Below are 22,323 nucleotides of genomic sequence, written 5' to 3'. Positions count from 1 at the left end.
GAGCTTTAGCCAGGGCTTCAGAGCGTCTCTTGGTGCCAGATGAAGGTTGCTTCAGTGCTCTGATTTGATGAAGCTCTTCCTCGATGCTGTCCATTCTTCGGTAGAGGGCTTTGCAGTTGATCTGAGGTTTCCTTAGACATCGAGTTTTATCCAAAGCATTTTTTTTCTCTGAGACAGGCTGTTCTTTCGGCACCATTCTAAATATATTCTTCTTTCTATTGAACACTTCTTTTTCCTTTACTGTTTCATTGGCCTTTTCTTCTTTAAGAATTCTGGCTTCTCTTTCTAAGGATTTGATCTTTTGATCCTTTGCTAAGTTCTCTTCTTGGAGTCTTTCAATTTCCACTGTCGTCTCCATCTTTTCAAACTCCATCGTCTCCAGTTCCTCCTTCGTCTCAGCCAGTTCGAATTCCAGCTGGACTCTCCTCTCGTCATTCCATTCAGCTTGCCACTTACCTTTTCTGCTGCAACACTTTTAATTTCTTTTAGCAAACCGATGACCTCCTCTTGCTTCAGAGGGCACTCATTCTCCAGTCGAAGGATCTCTCTGTCCCTCTGAAAGTTCTGTTCTTTCAGCTTTTCTAGTTCCTTCTTTCTCTCTACTATATCTGTTTTACATTCCTCAAGCTGTTGCAAACTTTCCTCAGCCCTCTGTTTCTCAACGGTAAGAACTGCTAATTCGTCTTCTAAACTGTTAATCCTTAGGTTTTTATCATTTTCCTTCTGCAGACTTTCAAAGTTATTTTGTTTCCTTCTGCTCTCTTCTCGAAGTCTCTCCAAGTCCGCATTCAGCTTGTTTAGTTGGACTTTCGTCGCATTTCTGTCATTTTCCATCTTCTTCAGATCGTGATTCAGCGTCTCCGTCTCCATCTCGAGAACTACGACCCTACTTTCCAAAATAATTAGCGTTGAGTCTTTCTCCTCGTTCTCCCTTATTAGCTTTTCTGTCTCTTTCGCCTTGAGCGCTATTTCTTTCCCAAGTTTTTCCATTTCGGCAATTTGTCTCTCCTTTCCTTGATTGAGTCGTTCCAGGTCTCTTATGTTTCGTTCCATCTGCATTCCTCCTTCGGTCAGCCGCTCTACCTTCTCTTTTAATTCCTCCATCATCCGAGCCTTCTCTGCCTTCTCTTTCTCGGGCCTTAAGACGTTTTCATTTTTCGTAATGGCTTCCTCTGTCTTTTGACTGATTAAAAGTGGTATTTCTTCACTATCTGAATAATCGACTTCTTCCCATTCTGAATTATCTTCTTCTTCACTATCTAAATTATTCTTCTTCCTCTCAAATTATATATATATATATATATATATATATATATATATATATATATATATATATATATATATATATATATATATATATATATATATATATATATATATATATATATATATATTTATAGTATATATATATATATATATATATATATATATATATATATATATATATATATATATATATATATTTTTTTTTTTTTTTTTTTTTTTTTTTTTAAGAAATACACGATACATAAAAAGTATTTCAAATGGCGTTTACCGATAGTTTCCAGCTTATTACGCAATAAACGGTTCCATTCCGCTGTCCGAATTCATTCCCTGACTTATGAGAAAGGCTTATACGGTGCAGCGCATAATCAAGGCCACCGAAATAGATTTATCTTTCGGTGGTCTCGATGTAATGCTGTATGAGCCGCGGCCTATGAAACATTAACCACGGCCCGGTGGTGGTCTATCCTGTATAGTTGCCAGAAGCACGATTATGGCTAACTTTAACATTAAATAAAATTAAAAGTACTGAGGCTAGAGGGCTGCAATTTGGTGTGTTTGATGATTGGAGGGTGGATGATCAACATACCACTTTGCAGCCCTCTAGCCTCAGTAGTTTTTCAGATCTGAGGGCGGACAGAAAAAGTGCGGACAGAAAAAACTGCGGCCGGACAGACAAAGCCGGCACAATAGTTTTCTTTTCAGAAAACTAAAAAGACTGTAATTCTTGTGTCAGCAGATCTATCTTTATTTTTCATGTCCTTCTATCTTTCTCTTTTTTTTTATGTTATTTTCTCTTTTTCAACCTATGGGTATTTTTCTACAAAAGCTTCCCTTGCAATCTGATACTTCTAATGCAGTGGTTCTCAACCATGGGGAATTCCCCCCCCTCTAGGGGGGAAATTTCAGAGTTTCAGGGGGGGAGGGGGGTGGAATCGCAGATTGGCAGGCTCAAACTGGCTCTAGGACCACACAAACAGCAGTTTGTATCGGTCCGCACTACTGAGAGGTCACGGTGGGCTTTCTCTCCGCTAGCTTGTGTGTTTGTGTTAGTATTTTGTTGCATATTATTTGGAATGCAACTTTTGAGGTAGACAGTTTTGGAAAGGGGGGAGTGAGAATGACAATCCGACATATGGTGAAAGGGTGCATGGGCCAAAAAAGGTTAAGAACCACTGCTCTAATTCTTGATGTACTGTGCAGATATACGCAACATTTATGGTAATGATAATAATAGATCACGTCGTCCAGTGGATAATTTCCCCTCGGGGTTGGGGAAAGGACGATATAGTCATGTTTTCTGAGAATAAATTTTGCTTCTATTGACCTAATAAACAAATGAATGTAGCTGGTGGTTATTCAGTTGTGGTTGGTAGCACTCAAGGTACCGGAAGGTTAGCGCAATATGTAGACACCCCTTTTTTAGAAGAAAAAGAGTATAGTTGAAAAAACTCCAAATATAAGATTTTGTATATCTCGCAGAGTATTCGAAATATCCCTTTTTGGCAATCATGGTCCCATAATAAATATCGATCGATTTCTCGTGTTTATTTCAAGTCTATAATTGTCACATTCATGTCTTTGTTCATTTGTAGTTCTATGTAGAGATGGAAAGTAGCGCCGTCAGTGCATCTCACATGGTACACTGTGGGCATTACTAAAAGGTGTTTGCAGCGTCTCTTTGGCCCCTAGCTGCACCCAGTTTTTAGACTTTTACTGTACCTCCATTCCCGCTGGCTTTCTTTAGTCTTGCTGTCCAACCTCTCTAACTTTTGGTCCCTGTACTGCATCTCCTTTATTTTCTGGATCTTTTTATCTTGCTGTCCAGTCACTCCAACTTCCCCTTTTCACTGTTTTAAGCTCTGAATGGCCGAAAGTGCCTCAGTACTTGGCTTAACGGCCTAAATCTCATAAAATCAATTTGTTGATTTGTTTAAGATGACGCATATTTTCAAGATTCAGTTGCTTTCATCTTCTCATTTATACATTAATTCAACTACATTGAAGGCTTATTTACTTAAGCCACATACCGATATCAAGTACAGGGGCTACCCACTAAATAACATGTTTTGTCTTTTCAGTTCCCCCATTTTCATCTCTCCGTTCATGCTATTAATTCATCTCCATTGAAATCTTATTTATCCATCCACGTATCGATGACCGAGTAACAGCAGAAACTAAATGGCCTAAGATAACAATCCTATCACAAAGGCATCCCATTTGTCTTTCACATGGACTGCAATGATTAAGTGACAACGAATACCTTCTATCAAAATATATATATTTATGTGAAATATTTCTGACAATTGGCAGAATATTTCCATTTGTTATACATATTGTTCTTCGTGCGAGCTGAATAACTGTACCCTTTCACAGTGTAAATGGAATCATTCTCGTAGGCTTTGTACACATTTTTGTAGCTTTTCGACCATAAGTAAGTGTTTTTGGACTAGACTGGTGAATAGCTGCCCATCATAAATGTATCTTTATTTATTTATTAATTTATTGCAATAGACGACAAAGTAGAAACATAATTGAATGATTATGAGGAGTTGAGGTTGACTCATATAAAATACTTTGCCTGAAAGAGCCACGTGTCAGGTTTCAAAATTCAGAAACTGCTGTATGGCATTATGACATGGAAGCTAATTTTTCAACATGTTCATGTTTCACATGAAACTTAAAACAATTACTGGGCTTAATGTTTACAGATCATATTTTCCGGTATTTCACACACAGAGATAAGTTTCATTCTTTTAATGAATAGTAGTAGCTGGATAATTTCCTCTGTTACCTTATAAACTTTAACAAATTAGAAAAGAAAGTAAATTAATTTTCACCTCAAAATCATGAAGATCTCCTCCGACCTTTCTCAGTCTTGAAATCAGGTTTTAGATAACTATAAAAAAAGAAATCATTTGTAGGATAAATCCGGATAAGTCATAATTTTTATTTTGATCGTTGATTTGCTTCTGTCGTCCAGAGTTCACCAATAGGACAAACAAATAAAAACACCAGTTGCTTAGATCCACTTAAAATTCTTACTCCACAAATACTATACACACATAAGTGGTGAGGCAGCGTGTTGAATTATTTTTCATTAGGGAACCCAACCTTACCTCTTCTCCATATGTTCATCCTCACCTGTGCACGATAGCTTTCTTGTTTATTTTTTACGGGTATTCTTTTTGGATATTGATCTCTTTGGCTAAAGACAAGTTCTTGCTCCTTCCTCCTCCTCCTCCCCCTCCTCCTTCGAGATCTCAGCCTACCCATGATACCTAGTCAATCCATGTTCCACTCTTTTTCTGTTCCCTTCCTCCAAGACGAAAACCTAATCTATTCACACCCTCTGGCTCCAACTTGTTTTCCTTAATAGTGGAGGAGATCCATCTGGATAACGTTTTCCCCTTGACTGCCATAATTCAGAATTTTGTACAACAATCCGTGTTCCTTTATTCGTCTGACTAAACATCTTGCAAAAGACAATCTCTCCCTTCCTCCAGGGTGAATACCCAATCTCCTTACAACCTCCTTCTCCTCATTCTTTTCATTAAAAATGAACAGGAGAAGAGGTTTTAATTTTTGTACCAGTGACCATTGCATGAATGAACTTCACGCAGCTAATCGTGCCTCTACTAATCCGATGTTAGTGGTCAGCTGGAATTTCGGGTCTGGATCGTTTTATGTTGAAGGGTTGCCATATGAGCTTAAGCTGAAGTGGGATTGGATATAGCTCGTCGTTTGAATGAGTGAAATAGGGAACATTAGATTAGTAGGAAAGGATGGAAACAGATAAAGCTGGGTGCGATGTTACTGAAAATTTGGTGAGCCCACTTCCTAGTCTGTGACCACTTCAGATATTGATTATATCCATGCTGCATATGACTGATTGATAGACTCACTGGCTTTTATTAAGTTGGCGTTACACAGCAAAGGTTATCAACGCCAAGCAAAACTGTACCTACTCTCTAGGCAACGAACTAGACAGTTCTTCATGAAAATGGCCCTCGTAAAACATCCATGCAATCAAAAAAAAAAACTAATAAATGAATACTTTCAGTTATTAAGGTGCTTTTATCATATCTTCTTACACACTTTTGTCAGTGATGTTGGCTTCTCAAACCTTTCTTTCGACTTAGCGAAATTTGTTCTCCTCTTTTTGCCAGTCGAAATCAAACTTCTGACGTCAATGTTATTGCATCAACAGGGCACCTGTTAGGCTTCTGCTACAACCAATTTCAAATCTGAAATCATTCAGATGTGATGTGTGGTTATACCCTTCCACAACATCTTAACAAAAATCCAGTTCGTAACTTTTAGCACCGCACACACACTATATACGCGTATATGCGCATACGAGCATGTAGCCGACCGCATATGCGTGAGTAACGCTCTTGTTGGAAAGTGTTCATTTGTCATGACAGATGGTCAGCTATCTGTAATAGCCAACATTTACCCTCCCACGGGACGGAGAGGGGGAGAGAGAGATAAGTGGGTTGAACTGACTGACGTTAAAGTTCTTGTTCACTTTTCTATTTTGGGGATTAAATAATGGGGGGAAATCGTGGAATTCATTGACAGTTCACTATAATGCTCCCCAGCAGTTAAATGGAGGTGTTACAACCAGAAAGGATTGAATTAAGGTTTTCTGCACAGCCTATCACAGTCGTGCATTGCTCTTTTTGGGATCTTTCCTGGAGTAATTCCCATTGGGGATTACCGTAAAAACATGAACAAAAGACTGTAAATATCATAAAGATAATGACCCCCAAGAAATATTAGTCCCAGATAACGACTCACGAAAACCCTCGGGGGTCACTGTCTAGGAAAGATCCCTCTTTTGTTACTGAAGGATGAATATTTTGTAGTGATCTTGAAGCAGTAGTTTTAGAAAGTGAGTAGTTTTTCTCCACTGCTGGCATGGCAGCAATGTTTACCTTATTGTGTGAGTGTATGATAAATGTGTATTGTACAGACAGCACAAATCGAGAGGATGTCCCTGTCTGCAGTCAGTTTTGGGAGTTGGGGTGAGAACTGGTGCAATATATATATATATATATATATATATATATATATATATATATATATATATATATATATATATATATATGTGTGTGTGTGTGTGTGTGTTTGTGTGTGTGTGTATTGTATACATGCATACACACACACACACACACACATATATATATATATATATATATATATATATATATATATATATATATATATATATATATATATGTGTGTGTGTGTCCCCCTTGCACGTGTATAATATTGATTCTTTATACAATTTATCATAACAGATGCCATGTATTCACTCTTCTCATTGAGATATATAATACATTCTGTTATTTGTTCGAAGTAAATAGCGTCACTAACGGCAGAAATCACAATTGTTTTTATACATGTCTCTTTCGATATCAATGGCGAAAGGGTCATTCCACTGTCAGTTGAGTGTTCAACAGTTATTTCAGGAAAATCATTTTGAATAGAATTTTATACAAAGCAGTGAGCCAATAGATAAATCTTTCAACGACAGAAAAGTTCTCTGCATAATTGTTTTGAAAAATAACTAAAAAATATTTAAGTGATGCACCGGTATCTATGTGGAATGTAAAGAAATGTGCTGCTGGGAAGTCGAATCGCAATGCCTTTCTTATTATGTGACTGGATACATTATATCGTTCCTTAAAGTTATATCTATCGTAAATCATTCGTATAACAAAGAATATGAAGAAAATAGAGAAACGTTTTTGCTCTGTTCATACATTCGCAAACAGCAAAACAAGCGAAAACGTTATTTTGAATAACAGTTGTTTTAAATTAATATGAGCTGACGTTTGTTTAGCCCCAAGGACGCTGGAGAGCAGTAAACGGCAGTTAGTTCATTTGTTCAGTCATTTACCCAATTAATCTGAACAAATACTGTTGATGTATTTGGTGTTTGTGTCATTCCCTTTTATTATGTTTTCCCTTTTCCGTTCTGTTAAAAAAATGAACTTGATTTTGTTCTACAGTTTTTTTAACTTTCTCAGTAAAACTTTCCATGTAATTTGGTTACGTTCTTCTCACCTTACGAAGACCCTTTTCTCCTTAGATTTTTTCCTTTTCGTGTTCCTCTAGAGCCAGAATGTTTTGATTACTTAGTCCTTAGAGTTCTTGCTTGTTAGTCAGAGTCCAGAGGTCCACGCCACACCTCTTGCTCCCTTTCACACCTTACCTCATTTGGGTTATCATCAGTGGTGGCATAAGGCCGGCTGAGCGGGACTGGTCATTCGACTAAAATCCCAGAAGTAAAATAAAGATAATATCGTTGATGTTATCTCCTTAATATTTCTTTAATGATATTATATAACTGGATTATGCAAAATTATTCTCGCATATAATATTACAGTTCGTGAATTTTCACTCTGGCAGACATAGGGGTTAAAGTTCTCTCTCTCTCTCTCTCTCTCTCTCTCTCTCTCTCTCTCTCTCTCTCTCTCTCTCTCTCTCTCTCTCTCTCTCCCAGTCGGTATAGAAGAAGGGACATTGCTTATCTAAGCCCACGAGACTGATAAAAAATGCAAATATCATCCTGCATAAACAGGAAAAATAAAAACGAAGAAGGAGCGAAGGAAAAGCTGGAGAGAGAGAGAGAGAGAGAGAGAGAGAGAGAGAGAGAGAGAGAGAGAGAGAGAACTAGTTATCACTGGTCACATATTTTGACTGAGTTTTATAAAAACTTGCGAGAAAACATATCATTTAATTTCATAAATGTCAAAGATATGATAATCGTTTTGTTCTAAAAAGTAAATAAAATTAATGACGTGGAATATGTTGAGAGATGATTAGCGAAAAGGAAGAAATATTACTGAAATGAAAAAGCAAAGGTAACAAAAGATAACGAGCTTGAATGGCAAAAGCTTAAAAGGAGCAGGAAACAACTAAATCGAGAAAAAACTTGACGACCAAAAAATCAACAGAAGAAAACGGAAATCTCTTTTAAAAGAAAGTAAGCATTCACGAAATTGGAGAAAGTGGAGCCGAAAAACGAATTAGACGAAAGAAACCCAGCGAGAGGGAAAACAAAAGGAGAAAGCTCAAAAAGCGAAAGTCAAAACAATAACGACAGAAGAACTAAAACGAAAGTCAAGACCGACTTAAGAACAGAACGATTTATCACCTTCACACACGAAGCGAGTCAGGCGAGAGAGAGAGAGAGAGAGAGAGAGAGAGAGAGAGAGAGAGAGAGAGAGAGAGAAAAGCGTTGTCATAGACAGCCATAAGGAAGAGGAATTCAATCGTGCCTAACTAGCAATTCATAGCGACCGAATGCTTCTCTCTCCGGCAGGAAAAAGGATTGGATTCTGAACAGACAAAGGCCCGAAATGGGTATTGGGAAGAGGAGGAGGCGAAGGAACGATTGTAGGAAGCGGAAAGGGAAAAGGAAAATGGAAAATACGTGAAGACGGAGACGTATTTCTCAGTACCTGGGCCAATCGCTTTTGAGACTACCTGCATGACGTGGACTCCGAAGCTGATAATAAATTAGTAATTTATTATATTTAATTTATGCAGTTATCATTACACTTGAGGATGAGAGGACTGGTATGTCGACGTATATAGCGTATAAAAAGTTAGAAATGTAAGAAGAAGAAGAAGAAGAAGAAGAAGAAGAAGAAAAAGAAGAAGAAGAAGAAGAGAAAGAAAGTTCTGCAATTGTAATGTAGACATTGTCGATGTTTAATTTTTTTTTTTTATACCGAATATCACGTCATATTCGGAATTATCATAGTCTATTTTTTTATAATGTATTGTAAGTTAAGTTTCAGTTTTTGCTCGTATATACAGTCCATGTATAATATATATATATATATATATATATATATATATATATATATATATATATATATATATATATATATATATATATATATGCCTGTTTCTTTCATATATTAGAAGTTAAATGAAATTCCCATGCAAACAACAAAAATTATATTTCGACTGACCAAACCGGTCGTGATCAGTTCTTATGACCTACCCGCTGTTTACAGTGCATTCAGATGATCAAACTGAGGTATATTATATGTGTTTTTGTGTAAATTTTATTCTATGGGCATCTATATATATATATATATATATATATATATATATATATATATATATATATATATATATATATATATATATATATACTGTATATATAGGTAGATAGATATATACACACACACACACACACACACACACATATATATATATATATATATATATATATATATATATATATATATATATATATATATATATATATATATATATATATATATATATATATATATATATATATATATATTATATATATATATATATATATATATATATATATATATATGTATATAAATATCCAAACATACAAACGTCCGTTAATACATTCGCCTTACTCGAAATAATATATTTTCATATATATTACCGAAGGGAATTTTTTAGTTGATAAGTTCGACTTGTTGGCTTTGTGGGCTAAGGCGTCACTGTAGTCCTGAGTTCTTGTCCTTCGCTGGTTCGAGCCCACGGGACGACGAACTTATTATCAACTAAAAATTCCCTTCGGTAACATATATGAAAATATATTATTTCCGAGGTAGAGCGAATGGATATTAAAGGACGTTCGTAGCTTAATGCTTATATATGAATCACGGTGATGTGATAAAATTTCATTCATATATATATATATATATATATATATATATATATATATATATATATATATATATATATATATATATATATATATATATATATATATATATATATATATATATATATATATATATATATATATATATATATATATATATATATATATATATTCAGTATATACAGTATGTGTGTGTTAGTGTGTGTGTGCGTGTGCACGTACATCTATGATAGATACACCCACGCAAAGAGTATTCTATACTATTCATTCCAACTAATAAGTCGAACAGTTTGTTTGTTTCGTTTTATTGAGGCCTAATGAAACGTAAAGGCACAGCTCACCATGCCTAGTGAAGTTTTGTAATGTCACGGGGGTTTAGGTTACGTAACGGCAAAGTACAAACGCAATTGATTCAGTAATGTTGGTTTAACATTCGATGTGAATTAACGACGGCAACTGTTTGATCTCTGCTTTTGGGATGCGAGCCTCGCTGATCTGTTGTATTATAATTACTGTTATTATTATTATGATTATTGTTATTTTGATTGTTTTTGTTGGACTTTTCAGTACCATATTTCGCCCTAACTTTTCTTCTTGATGGGATGCTCTTTGGTACATCTCATGAATTCAATATCTTCGCAAATTATTCTTTATTTGCTAAAAATGAAAGATTCAGTTACCTATAGCAGTGTTGTTGTTATGCCTGTTGTTATTGTTGTTGTTCTGTTTCTACTGGTTGTTGTCTTCCGTTCCATATTTCGTCCTGACGTTCCTTTCAGCGGAATGCACTCTAATGCATCTCATGAGTTCAGTATCTTCACGAATAATTCTTCATTTTGATAAAAACGAAACGAAAGACTCGGTCATCTTCAGAAGTGAGGAGGCGAATGATTTGTTTTCCTTTGCCATTCGTTCTTTTTCATTGCCTTTCATCTCCACACCCTTCCTTTATGCTGACGGAAAGCAATTGGACGCATATCCCCTACACCAGTGGTAGCACCACTCCCCCCCCACCAACAACCCCCCAGCTAGTCTCCCTCCTCTTCTAAACACTCATGAAAGTCGGCATAGATACTAAATATGAGTCACGTAGCTTATCTCCCCTCAATTTCCATTGGTACCTCAAACCCCTCGCTCGTTTTCTCTCCCTTTCCCCTCGATAAAAGGGGGTTTCCAATGATTCTTCCCCCTCCCCCTTCTCAACCCCATAGTTTCCCCTTCCAAGCTCCTACCCATCACTTTTTAATCTCTTTTATTTTTTCCCATATTTTCCTTTCTTTTTATTGTCTGTGCTTAGATGCTTAGTTCTGACTCTGAGTGATTTCTACGCAAAATGTTCCTGATTGGAACTGCCGAGTCTCTCTTCTTAATTTTCATAATTTTTCGCTCTTCACTTTATTTATCTTTTTTTTTTCCTCCTTCTCCCCGTTCTTATTTTCATCGCTTCCACTTCTCTCCCCATTCAGTCTCTCCCTCATGTCTTCCTCCGTTCTTTGTCTTCGCATCATTCATCTAGTCATTCCTTTTTTCCCGGCATAGTCTCATGTTCCTGGTTCCCATCTCTCTTTGTTTTACTTCTCTCGTATATATATATATATATATATATATATATATATATATATATATATATATATATATATATATATATATATATATATATATATATATATATATATATATATATATATGTGTGTGTGTGTTTATTTATTTATTTATTTATTTAGATACACACACATATATATATATATATATATAGATATAGATATATATATATATGTATATATATGCATATATATATATATACTTATGCATACGCGCGTATGTATACATGCATGTGTGTGTACATGCGTGTGCATTTGCTTGCACGTTTTCCCTTAACCAGAAGGTGATGAATTATATCATGAGTAGGGTGAGGAAAAAAGGGGGAACTCTATTGATGAGGTGAGTCATCTTTTAATTCACCAGAACCCACCCACCCACCCACCCACGAGATCATGCTGGTCATCCCACTGGAAGGAGAGATGGGTTGGGGGGGGGGGACTTGTAATCATTGCATCGCGTCCCTTCCCTCCCTCCCACAACCCCACCCTCCCCCCTCCCCCAGTGTCCTTCCCAACCCTCCTCCAAAAACCCCTTGTTGATGACTCCTACACATTCAACACGTGTTCAGATGAAAAGCAGAAAGGAAAAAAAGTTATGACAAAGACTGTTCTTCCCTTCCTCCCCCCATTCATCTCCCTTCTGCTCTCCCAACCCCCATCACCCACCACTCGCCATCATCCCCCTTTCATACGGGTGTCAGTTGATTGTAGGGAAAGACAGAGAGAGAGAGAGAGAGAGAGAGAGAGAGAGAGAGAGAGAGAGAGAGAGAGAGAGAGGATGTTACGGGATCATCCACCAAAAAAAGATTAAAAACAAAAGAAAAAAATTGGCTAATCTGCACCGTAAAATACGTAGGTATTAGGGAGGTGTACGAACTGGGTTGTCCACCCGTGGGAAATGGGGGCGTGAATAATGGTGTGTACGGGGAATACTAATTATTGCCGGCAAAATATAGATGGAGGAATTTGTACTTTTCCTCTCTCCTCGTCCCACATCTTTCGACTCATTTCCACGTCGCCTCGCAGCTTCCAGTATTTTCATGAATTATTTCCTTCAGTACTCTCTCTCTCTCTCTCTCTCTCTCTCTCTCTCTCTCTCTCTCTCTCTCTCTCTCTCATCTTCTTCTTCTTCTTCTTCTTCTTCTCCTTTTTTTCTTCTTTTTCTTCTTCTTCTTCTTCCTCCTCTTCTTCTTCTTCCTCTTTTCACGCCGAGAAGTGAGCAGTTCGAGGACGAAATGTTTCACGGAAACCGATGCAATTTCGGGCGACTAATCAGCGAAGGGAATAACAATGAAGGAGTGAGATAGATGGCAAATATTGCATAGGGGGGGAAGACCTTCGGGAACGACTCTGCTAATGTTTCACTGAGGGAACTTTGATGACGGATGGAAATGAAAAAAAGGGGCCAGAGACGGGGACACTTGCTCTATGGATGGCGTGCATTGACCCGCCGGTTCAGGATTGCGCCTTGATTTACATAAGTGTAAAAGAGGGAGGGCTGAGTAGGGTCAGTCAGTGGTGCAGTTAACGAAAGTCATATGCATTTACATGCGTGCCATTACGGTACATGCACAGAGACATAGCAGTGTTAGTGATCGTTTTATATATAAATATATATTATATGATATATATATATATATATATATATATATATATATATATATATATATATATACATATATATGTGTGTGTATATGCATGTATGTATATATGTATGTCTTCTCAAGATTTATACACATGCATATTAGCGAAATTAAAGTCTACCGGCAATGCATATTAGCGAAATTAAAATCTACCGGCAGCCATCAACAAATAGATGTTAGAAGATATAAGTCCCATCAAAGCGTAAGGGAAGTAAAAACCAAGAAAATGGAGAATTAAGAAAAATGAACAAACTGAATATTGGGATAAAAATGAAAATAAAAAAAATACTCAAACGTTCATTTCACATTAAGAATTTCACTGCTGTATTTTACCTCGATTCGCTTTTTTCTGATTAACAGTAATAAAGCTTATAAAAAAATAATATGCAAAAAAGTGGAAAATATTATCAATAGGGCTTTTTGGAATAAAGAGAGAACGTTAAAGAAAACACGTTTTAGAAATAAAATATTCTAAGTTGAAGGAACAGTATGGGAGAAAGTAACATCAGTTAAGAACAAGGGTCGCTGAGAAGATTGAAGAACCATGAAAAAAAAGAACAATTAGAAAAGAAGCTTAGTGAAATGAAGGGAGAATAGAAGAAAGAACCGGTGCAATTGGGGACGAAGCTCACTGAAAGTAAAGCAGAATTAGAGGAGAAGTGAAAACAATTAGAAAAACAAATAAGCTCCGGCTACGAATAGAAAATTCGGGTTTACTTTTATCTCCCAATTCGGGTTTACTTTTATCTCCCAGAGGTAAAAGAGCACCAAACCTCTAATACACGTACCTTCAAAATAAAATAGATTTAAAATAAATCCTTTATTTCTTAAAGGTTTTATGTATTAGTTGCATGACCATTTCATTGTGCATGTCAGCGTCAAACCGGAATACATCCGTCATGCGATATCCATTCAAGGAAATGCGGTATGTATTAATCTCACTAGAATATTTCTCTGTGCAAATTCTACGCTGTGTTGTAGTGGTCTGAACGATAAATCCTGCAATAGGAAAGTAAAATTGGAAAGCCTGGGTTAGAAAAATAACGAAAAAGTCCTGCATTTACCGAGTGAGTGAATAGAATCATTCAGTTTTATTACGCAGTTTATCTGAGAATAGTTTGCATCATGTTACATTATGCTACATTATACTTATAAAAGTATTTGTTGAAGAGCACAAAAATAATGTAATAACTTAATCACAAATAACTTTAAATTGTTAATAAAGTAATACTTGAGATACAGACAACTCCAATTATAAATACTGAATAGAATGATTCGATACGACAGATATTGAAAGTACAACAGGAAAAGTCAAATATCTTTAAGATCTCAATTCCTTTCCATCGTCATAAATTTCAGGAAGGGAATTGCTGTTACTTAATATGATTTCGTAAAAATTCTCTCACTATATTATTTTTATTTCTTCTCCTTTGGAAATTTATCGTCAAATTTGGCAGTTTCAATGTTATGAACTCCTAAAAAAATTGCACGGTATATTATTTTTATTTCTTCTCCTCCGGAATAAATTTCGGTAGGAAATTTATGGTTAAATAGAAAGAATTAATTTATGGGTAAATAAAAAGATAAAATTTATGGTTAAATAAAAAGAAAAAGATTTATGGTTCAATAAAAAGAAAAAGATTCCATGAAACTCATTGTTGTCAGGACTCCCGAGAGCTTTTAAGAGATAGACTTGTCAAGTATGAAAATATATTCATTATTTAGTCAAAGCAAAGCATTAGTGAATTTCCAAGGGGGCCGTCGTATTCCATCTCATGAAATCTTAATCAACGTTCATTTTAATTATGTTGATGAAATTTTGAGTCATTAACAGCAGGTAAATGTTTATTAGTTAATTTTTTTCATATATATATATATATATATATATATATATATATATATATATATATATATATATATATATATATATATATATATATATTCATCTTACTATTTGGAAGAATTGAAAAATAATCATTATCTGACGGTTTCGAGATGAACCTTTACATATATATATATATATATATATATATATATATATATATATATATATATATATATATATATATATATATATATATATATATATATATATATATATATATATATACTATATATATAAAGGCAATGCCACGAAGGAAAGAGAAACGACAGGTGATGCTAGGCTTTTCGACTTATTGTCCTTTAAAGTCTGCTAAGTAAAGGACAGTAAGTCGAAAGGCCTTGCACCACCCGTCGTTTCTCTTTTCCTTTGGCATCACCTTTATTTACATATTCATCACATTCCACATTTTCGTGATTCAGTTATATATATATATATATATATATATATATATATATATATATATATATATATATATATATATATATATATATATATATATATATATATAATAGTGGGAGAGACAGACAGACAGACAGAGGAAAGGTCCTATTCAAGATAAATCCTAAGTATAAGCCAAGCATGACCTTTTCTCCATCCTGCACCCCGTTCACCCTTTCGCCCACGCACTCTCTCTCTCTCTCTCTCTCTCTCTCTCTCTCTCTCTCTCTCTCTCTCTCTCTCCTCATCCCGAAACACAACACTTCCGAGCCTACGCCGGCTGCCTAGTTATTAACATGAGCAAACAAATGCTGATTACTTTGCAGTCGCGAGCACCGGTATTAATTACCCTCGGGCTTGATAGGGCACACAAAAATTTCTGTTAGCGGATCCCTAAGATCCACTATTTCATCGTTGCTCTGACCTTTCCGGAGAGTTGTTTGTAGGGGGGCGGGGGGAAGAGGAAAGATTGTGTAACCAAGAGTGAAGTTACTGCTTGGAGCGAGGTAGTACGGGCAGTTGGGAAATTGTTACAACAATTATCGGTGGTTGCGTTAATGAGATATTGTTGAATAGGGATAAAAACGATTGTTGCTTGTGTATTGGGATTGGAATATAAATTTTAGGCCAAGAGCTAGGACCTATGAGGTTATTCTGCACTGACGGAGAAACTGAGGGTAAAGAAGGTTTGAAATGTGTAACAGGAGGAAACCTCGCAGTTGCACTATGAAACAATTGTTAGGAGAGTGTGGAAAGTAAGATGGAACGGAGGTACAATAAAAGGAATGAAAGGGGTTGCAGCTTGGGGAGGGGTCCGATGGGGCGCTGCAAAGAACAGTGCACCGTGTGTGGTGCACTGTCGGCACTACCACCATACAGGGGGATTGTTGCTTACATGCATAAGTTGTTTTTGACAAGGTTTATGAACTGTTGCCCAGAAAGTGAGTGATTAATTCTTGTAAAAACAACATATGTGATTAATCTTGTCAAAACGGAAGAAATCAATACAGCAGTGTATGTTTGGGCATGACACAGGTGCTGCTGAGAGTGTATTTGTTGACAACGGTTTTTCGTGATAGTTGCTGGCAACGCTGGTTGACTCAAGACACTGGTCCTGGAAAAATTTATTACAGTTTTTTTTTTTTTAAAGAGTATTAGCAGTCGCTGGCAAATTATTCTGAGAAACTTCATATTTCGCAAGAGGAATTTCTGTACCCAGTATGGCTAACTATCTGAACAGCGGAATGGCGAAAAGTGTATGATGCAAGCTACTGTTGGAAAATACAAGAAAATAATGGCAAATTTTAGTAAAAACTATTTGAACATTTTTCACTTAATATCCGGATGCACCAATTTTGCCTGCACTTTGCGAACAATTATTCATATAAGTATTAATACTGGTCCAGAGCTGTGATTGGTTACACCTCCCAATACTCACTTTTTGAGTGTGATATTTCTCTCGAGTTCAGTTTACATGACTTTATTTCAAAGGAAATCTTTCTATTAACCTTTGATTTTCGGAAGAATCTTCTCATATAGTAAGCTGTATTCCGCTTCATGTTTAATTTTCATATTCTGTCACCTTTTACAAAGCCTCTTGAAGGTTGAATTTGAATGAAAACTTTTCCTCGACGTGTTTTTGTTCAGGGAACATGGAGACAGTCGTTATCTAAAAGTTTGTTTTTAGAGAACAGTCTTTAATTAAATCATATTTCAGAAAGACAGTCCAGTCATTCTGGAGACCGATGTTTTCTTTTCCTTTTTATTTTTTATTTTTTTTTAACATTGCCTTTCCTGGTGTTACCACTACACTAGTTGCATTTTTACCTACAAGATAATCGTAAAAAAGTTTTTTTTTTATTTTTATAAGAAGTTAAACTGTATCAATAGGCTATAGTTCCAAAATCTAATAGTCATCAAGGAAGCATATCTGGTTTCAGCGTTCGATAGTTCTTAAATCCTTCAGGTATGTTCTGTTTTTATTTCAGTAGAGAACGCAGACACCACCAAGGAGTTTCCACTACTAATAAACATTAAATAGAAAGTCAACTTAAACATTCTCATACCCTTGGACATGGATATATCTTCTAACCTCATAGCACCTTTCAATGATACGCTTCAGTTCCTATTTTACAGGGTATGGACTTAACCAAATACAACACTTTGTTCTCCTCTATGATTGCTGTTTATGGTACTTTGCCCAGTGCCTAGATCTCTGTTTTATATACATACAGTAATTAAGTTAGATATTAGTGTTAATCAGCAAATAATCATGCTTTAATCGATAAATACGTTCGTTATATTTTTTCTAACGAGCACCAAGTGGAAAAATTAGTCTATAAAGAAGAAGAGCTGAAATCAAATAGTCTCCCATAAAACTGCAGTCAGAGTAAAACGGAAACTTGGGAAGAAACTTAGAAACATTCCGGGTCATTTGCAACTTGAGAGTGTCCTTAACGTCGAGGCCGAGTTTCGTTCCTGAGACTCTGATGCTGAATCCAAGACGAAACTTTCCGTTTTAAAACTAAGGAACTGTTTTGCGTTAGTGATAATACAGCAGTTGAGACTTTTGTTTACAGTGAACAAGCCACCTGCAATTTCTTTCTCTCTCTCTCTCTCTCTCTCTCTCTCTCTCTCTCTCTCTCTCTCTCTCTCTCTCTCTCTCTTTGAGGAGGGACAGGTGAGTGCGTTCCCTGAAACTCCAGTATGAATTAGGTACCTAAATGCTAGACGATTGTCGTTGGTAGCATCTAAAGTGAAAAGAGAGAGAGAGAGAGAGAGAGAGAGAGAGCGAGAGAGAAAACTGGACGTGAGCGTTCAGTGCTTTGTAAAAATGTACGCCATCAAAAGAGAGAGGGCCTCGACAAGGTAATCCCCACCCCAAGAGGGCAAACCCATTCATAGGGAATTCTGTGTGTGTGTTTTTGTGTGTGTATGTGTGCGTGCGTGTGTATGTGGTCAAACGATTGTTTTCATTTCGATAATGAAAGCTATTAATCTGCTCTGTTAATTAGGATGCAAAATAATACGTGTGACGAGGAAGAGAAGGAAAATCATAAAGATTTTGACCAAAACCCGCTGGAAATCCTTGAGTCACTCAGCACCCCTTGCGAAATGAAAAGTGGCGAACTTCGGAGGCAAGGCAAGAAGACCCAGGTCCAGCATCACCATCGGGATTCAGATGCCTCCTTCGACATCAGCGGGTTAAGCCAACGGGATTAGGTGCCCTGAAATGAGCAATGCCATTAAAGACAGCCGCCTCCAATGGGGTCAGCCCTTTGATAAACATCGAGCCTAGTTCTAATTGGCGTGCCAGAAGCAGATTGTCAGTTCATCAAACGTAAGGTAAATTGGCTTGGCTGTAACCCCTTCAAAAGAGAGAGAGAGAGAGAGAGAGAGAGAGAGAGAGAGAGAGAGAGAGAGAGAGAGAGAGAGAGAGGCCTTCAGGTCCCCATCTTCCAACCCTCAAACTATTCCCTGCCTTCCCGCCACCCCTCCGCCCACCATCTCTCGGCCTAGATAAGGGGATTAATAGTGGATGGGAGCGACGATGAGAAGAATCGGTTCAAAGCTTGACTGGAACAGATTCCAATTCTTTTACGGCTGGATTTTTATGGTCTTAAATCATGGGAATCTAAAACGCATCGTGTTAACTGGGGGAGAGGAGGGTGTTTTCAATGTTTTTATCCTGTCATCAGTTTTGACCAGAGAATTATCATCATTATTATTCCTGGCATTTTGAATGTGCGTGTTGCTCTTATTATCTTTCACTGAAGCAGTAATGATGATAGTTAAAGTTCAATGGGTCTTCATATTAAAGTTCGAATCTTAACTAATTTTAATCATCTGTAACTGAAGTAGTAATGACAACAGTCAAGTGTTAAAGAATTAAAGAGGCTGTCGACTTTAAAAGGAGAGAGAACTTTGATATAAAAGCATGGAATGAAACGTTTTTAAAGCACAGAAGAGAACTTTTGCGAGTGCTTTTTTTTTTTAATGATCAAAGGGTCAGGAAAAATCTATGATTTTCAGATTTGAAAGTAAGGGTACCTCGGTACGGAGGTTTTTTATGGCAGGTTTTTAGATTTTCAAGTTCAGAAAAAATTATATAGGTTTAAATTTAAGAATGAAGGAGTTCTAAAATACGATTACGAAATGAAAGACCTTTGGTTTTTTTATTAATAAGATTCAAGACAAGGAACGGATAACTGATTACGAGTTGTTGAAAAATGAAGGTTTTTGGTCATAAATATTTAAAGAAAAAAGGGAGAGCTTGCGTAAATAGGAAATTCACAAGGTGGTTAAGCCAGAAAAGACTGTGGATGTTTCAGAGAGATACTGAAGGACTGGAAATAATGAAAAAAGTAAAAAAAGTGAACTTGACTGAAAGGATAATAAAAAGCAATTTTTCCTATTATTTCATTATCATTAATTACGAGCAGGCGTAAGTTTTAAACAAGTAGGAAAGTGGTAAACTTTCTTGGCAAGCTTCGAGAGAAGCAAATAAATAATTAAATAAATATGCAAGAAAAGGAAAATTTCCTTGAGCTTACTGCTACCATCAACTAATGGATTTCAAACCTAGAACTGTAGTTGGCCATGCTATTGAGACTATACAGAACCTCACGGTTTGAGAACATTGGATGTAAGGCCAATACGGCAAGCTTCCCCCCTCCCCCTCCCCCTCACCACCACCACCACCCCAGAAAGCTCCTTGCCCTACCCCGACAGGGGCATCTATAAAACAAGACCTCAGATATGCTCCTTTTTCCTCAAATACATCAATTTTCCAGTCACTTCGGACATTATTCAAAGACTCAAAAGAATGGACCCAGCCCACTGCAACTGCCAAGTTTAGAATCTGTTTGTGAAGTCTTTTTGACTGAAAAGTGTTGGTTTAAAAATGTGACTTGAGGTTGTAAATAACCTGTTATTGGTTACAAGATTTGACTTGAGGGTGTAAAAAAGCTGTTATGGGAATCAAGATTTGACTCGAAGGTGTAAATAAGCTGTTATTGGAATCAAGATTTGACTCGAGGGTGTAAAAAAACTGTTATTGGAATCAAGATTTGACTCGAGGGTGTTATTGGAAACAAGATGTGACTTGAGTGTGTAAATAAGCTGTTATTGAAATCAAGATTTGACTTGAGGGTGTAAATAAACTGTTATTGGAATCAAGATTTGACTTGAGGTTGTAGAGAAGGTATCATTGGTAACAAGGTAGACTACAGTATTTTGAGTTTTACGTGTGTGTGTGTGCGAGTGTGTAAGCATATAGTACCGGATGCTAAAAAGGTGTATTGTGGTTTGAGAGTACGAAGGTTGGGAAGACCATTAATGTGCTGGAATAAGACGGAGGCGTCGTTAGAAAACAAAAACATATGTTGCCAAGAAGCATGAGCAATACAAGAGAGAAGAGGACAACTAATATTGAATCTGCTGCATCAGTTTAAGAAGTTACTATAAAATAGATTGTTTTTAAAGGGATTTTAGCCTAGACACTCCAGTTAAAGAATGAATAGGGTAATAACCGTTCGTACTTTCTTTGAAGATGGTGCCTAATTACAATGTACCACTTTAGACGCCTCAGAGATATACGTCATCAGCCTAACTTTCCCCAGGGAATGAGGAAGATGAACATCTCTGCGCTTCGTTGATGAGAAAATGGAGATACACAAAGAGTGTAAACAACTGATCGTGTCTTTAAACAAACACATTTGTTCTTTTTGTTCTCATCAAAGACACTCGTTCTTGTGCCCCACGAAGTAGGTCAAGCATCCATCGCTACCCGAAGAACTTCGTCATAGGGACTTTATAGACAAAAGAAGTCTGTCATATTTTTCACCTGGCGAAGTTTTTTTTTTTTTTTTTTTTTAGTTCCATCCTTAAGGTTTTCAATAACGAGATCAAATATAAACATTCAGTTTTTACTGCCGAGATTCGTACGAGTACGCAAAATCTTGATGGAAACCTCTATCTCAGAGAGTCTTTACCCGCTATCAAAGGGTCTTTGTTAGTTATATAAAGAATCTCTCTCTCTCTCTCTCTCTCTCTCTCTCTCTCTCTCTCTCTCTCTCTCTCTCTCTCTCTCTCTATTAACATCAAGAGAATTACAAGTAGAAGAAGAAGTAGTTGAAGATGTAATGAGTAAAGAGAAGGGTAAGAAGACAAAGAGAGAGAAAAAGAAGAAAAAGGCAAATGAAAAATAGATCATCAAAAAATTCCCTTTGAAAGACATCAAAGGGTTGTGGAGAAGGTTTGTGCGTTCGCCTGTGCGTGCGCGTAGGAGGCTGGTAAAAGGGGGACCGAAAAGAGTAGCCTCATGGAGTGAATAGGAGAGAGATAGAGAGAGAGAGAGAGAGAGAGAGAGAGGAAGGGGATAGGCGCATTGTACGCTTAGACGTATGTGCCTTCAGACAGACTACTACAAAATCAGACCATATGGAAAGTCAAGTGAATAAATAAAGGTAAATTCAGGTGAAATGCATTCACCCCTCTCTCTCTCTCTCTCTCTCTCTCTCTCTCTCTCTCTCTCTCTCTCTCTCTCGCGCGCGCGCGCGCGCGCAAACACACACACATACCACTCCAAAGAGAGCTTGTTTTTATGACAATATTTTCAAGAAAAGGAATTCGTGTACTTTCCATCGAAGGAGAGAGAGAGAGAGAGAGAGAGAGAGAGAGAACTGAATCATTGAAGATGAGTACTGGGAGACCTCCATATTACAGCATGAGATAAAATCATCCAATTACGGTAACTACAGGAATTACTGTTCTGACTGTCCCTTGTATTCTAATGTTACTGTGCTGACTGTC

The 22,323-nt window shown here is 36.6% G+C and overlaps 1 protein-coding gene across 1 annotated transcript in view; it reads right to left on the bottom strand.

Moving 5' to 3' along the window:
- Positions 1-312: 312 nt before the first annotated feature.
- LOC136853937 (uncharacterized) overlaps positions 313-22,323 on the bottom strand; it is a 40,587-nt gene continuing 18,576 nt past the window's right edge. The window contains exon 2 of the mRNA XM_067129834.1: positions 313-1,183. Coding sequence (XP_066985935.1) covers positions 313-1,183 — 871 coding nt within the window. The remainder of the gene's footprint in view (positions 1,184-22,323) is intronic.

The sequence above is a fragment of the Macrobrachium rosenbergii genome, chromosome 28 (genome assembly GCF_040412425.1).
Source record: "Macrobrachium rosenbergii isolate ZJJX-2024 chromosome 28, ASM4041242v1, whole genome shotgun sequence".
In the NCBI taxonomy this organism is placed as follows: domain Eukaryota; kingdom Metazoa; phylum Arthropoda; class Malacostraca; order Decapoda; family Palaemonidae; genus Macrobrachium; species Macrobrachium rosenbergii.
The sequence above is the reverse complement of the archived record's forward strand: the minus strand, read 5'-3'. Positions and strand labels throughout refer to the sequence as shown.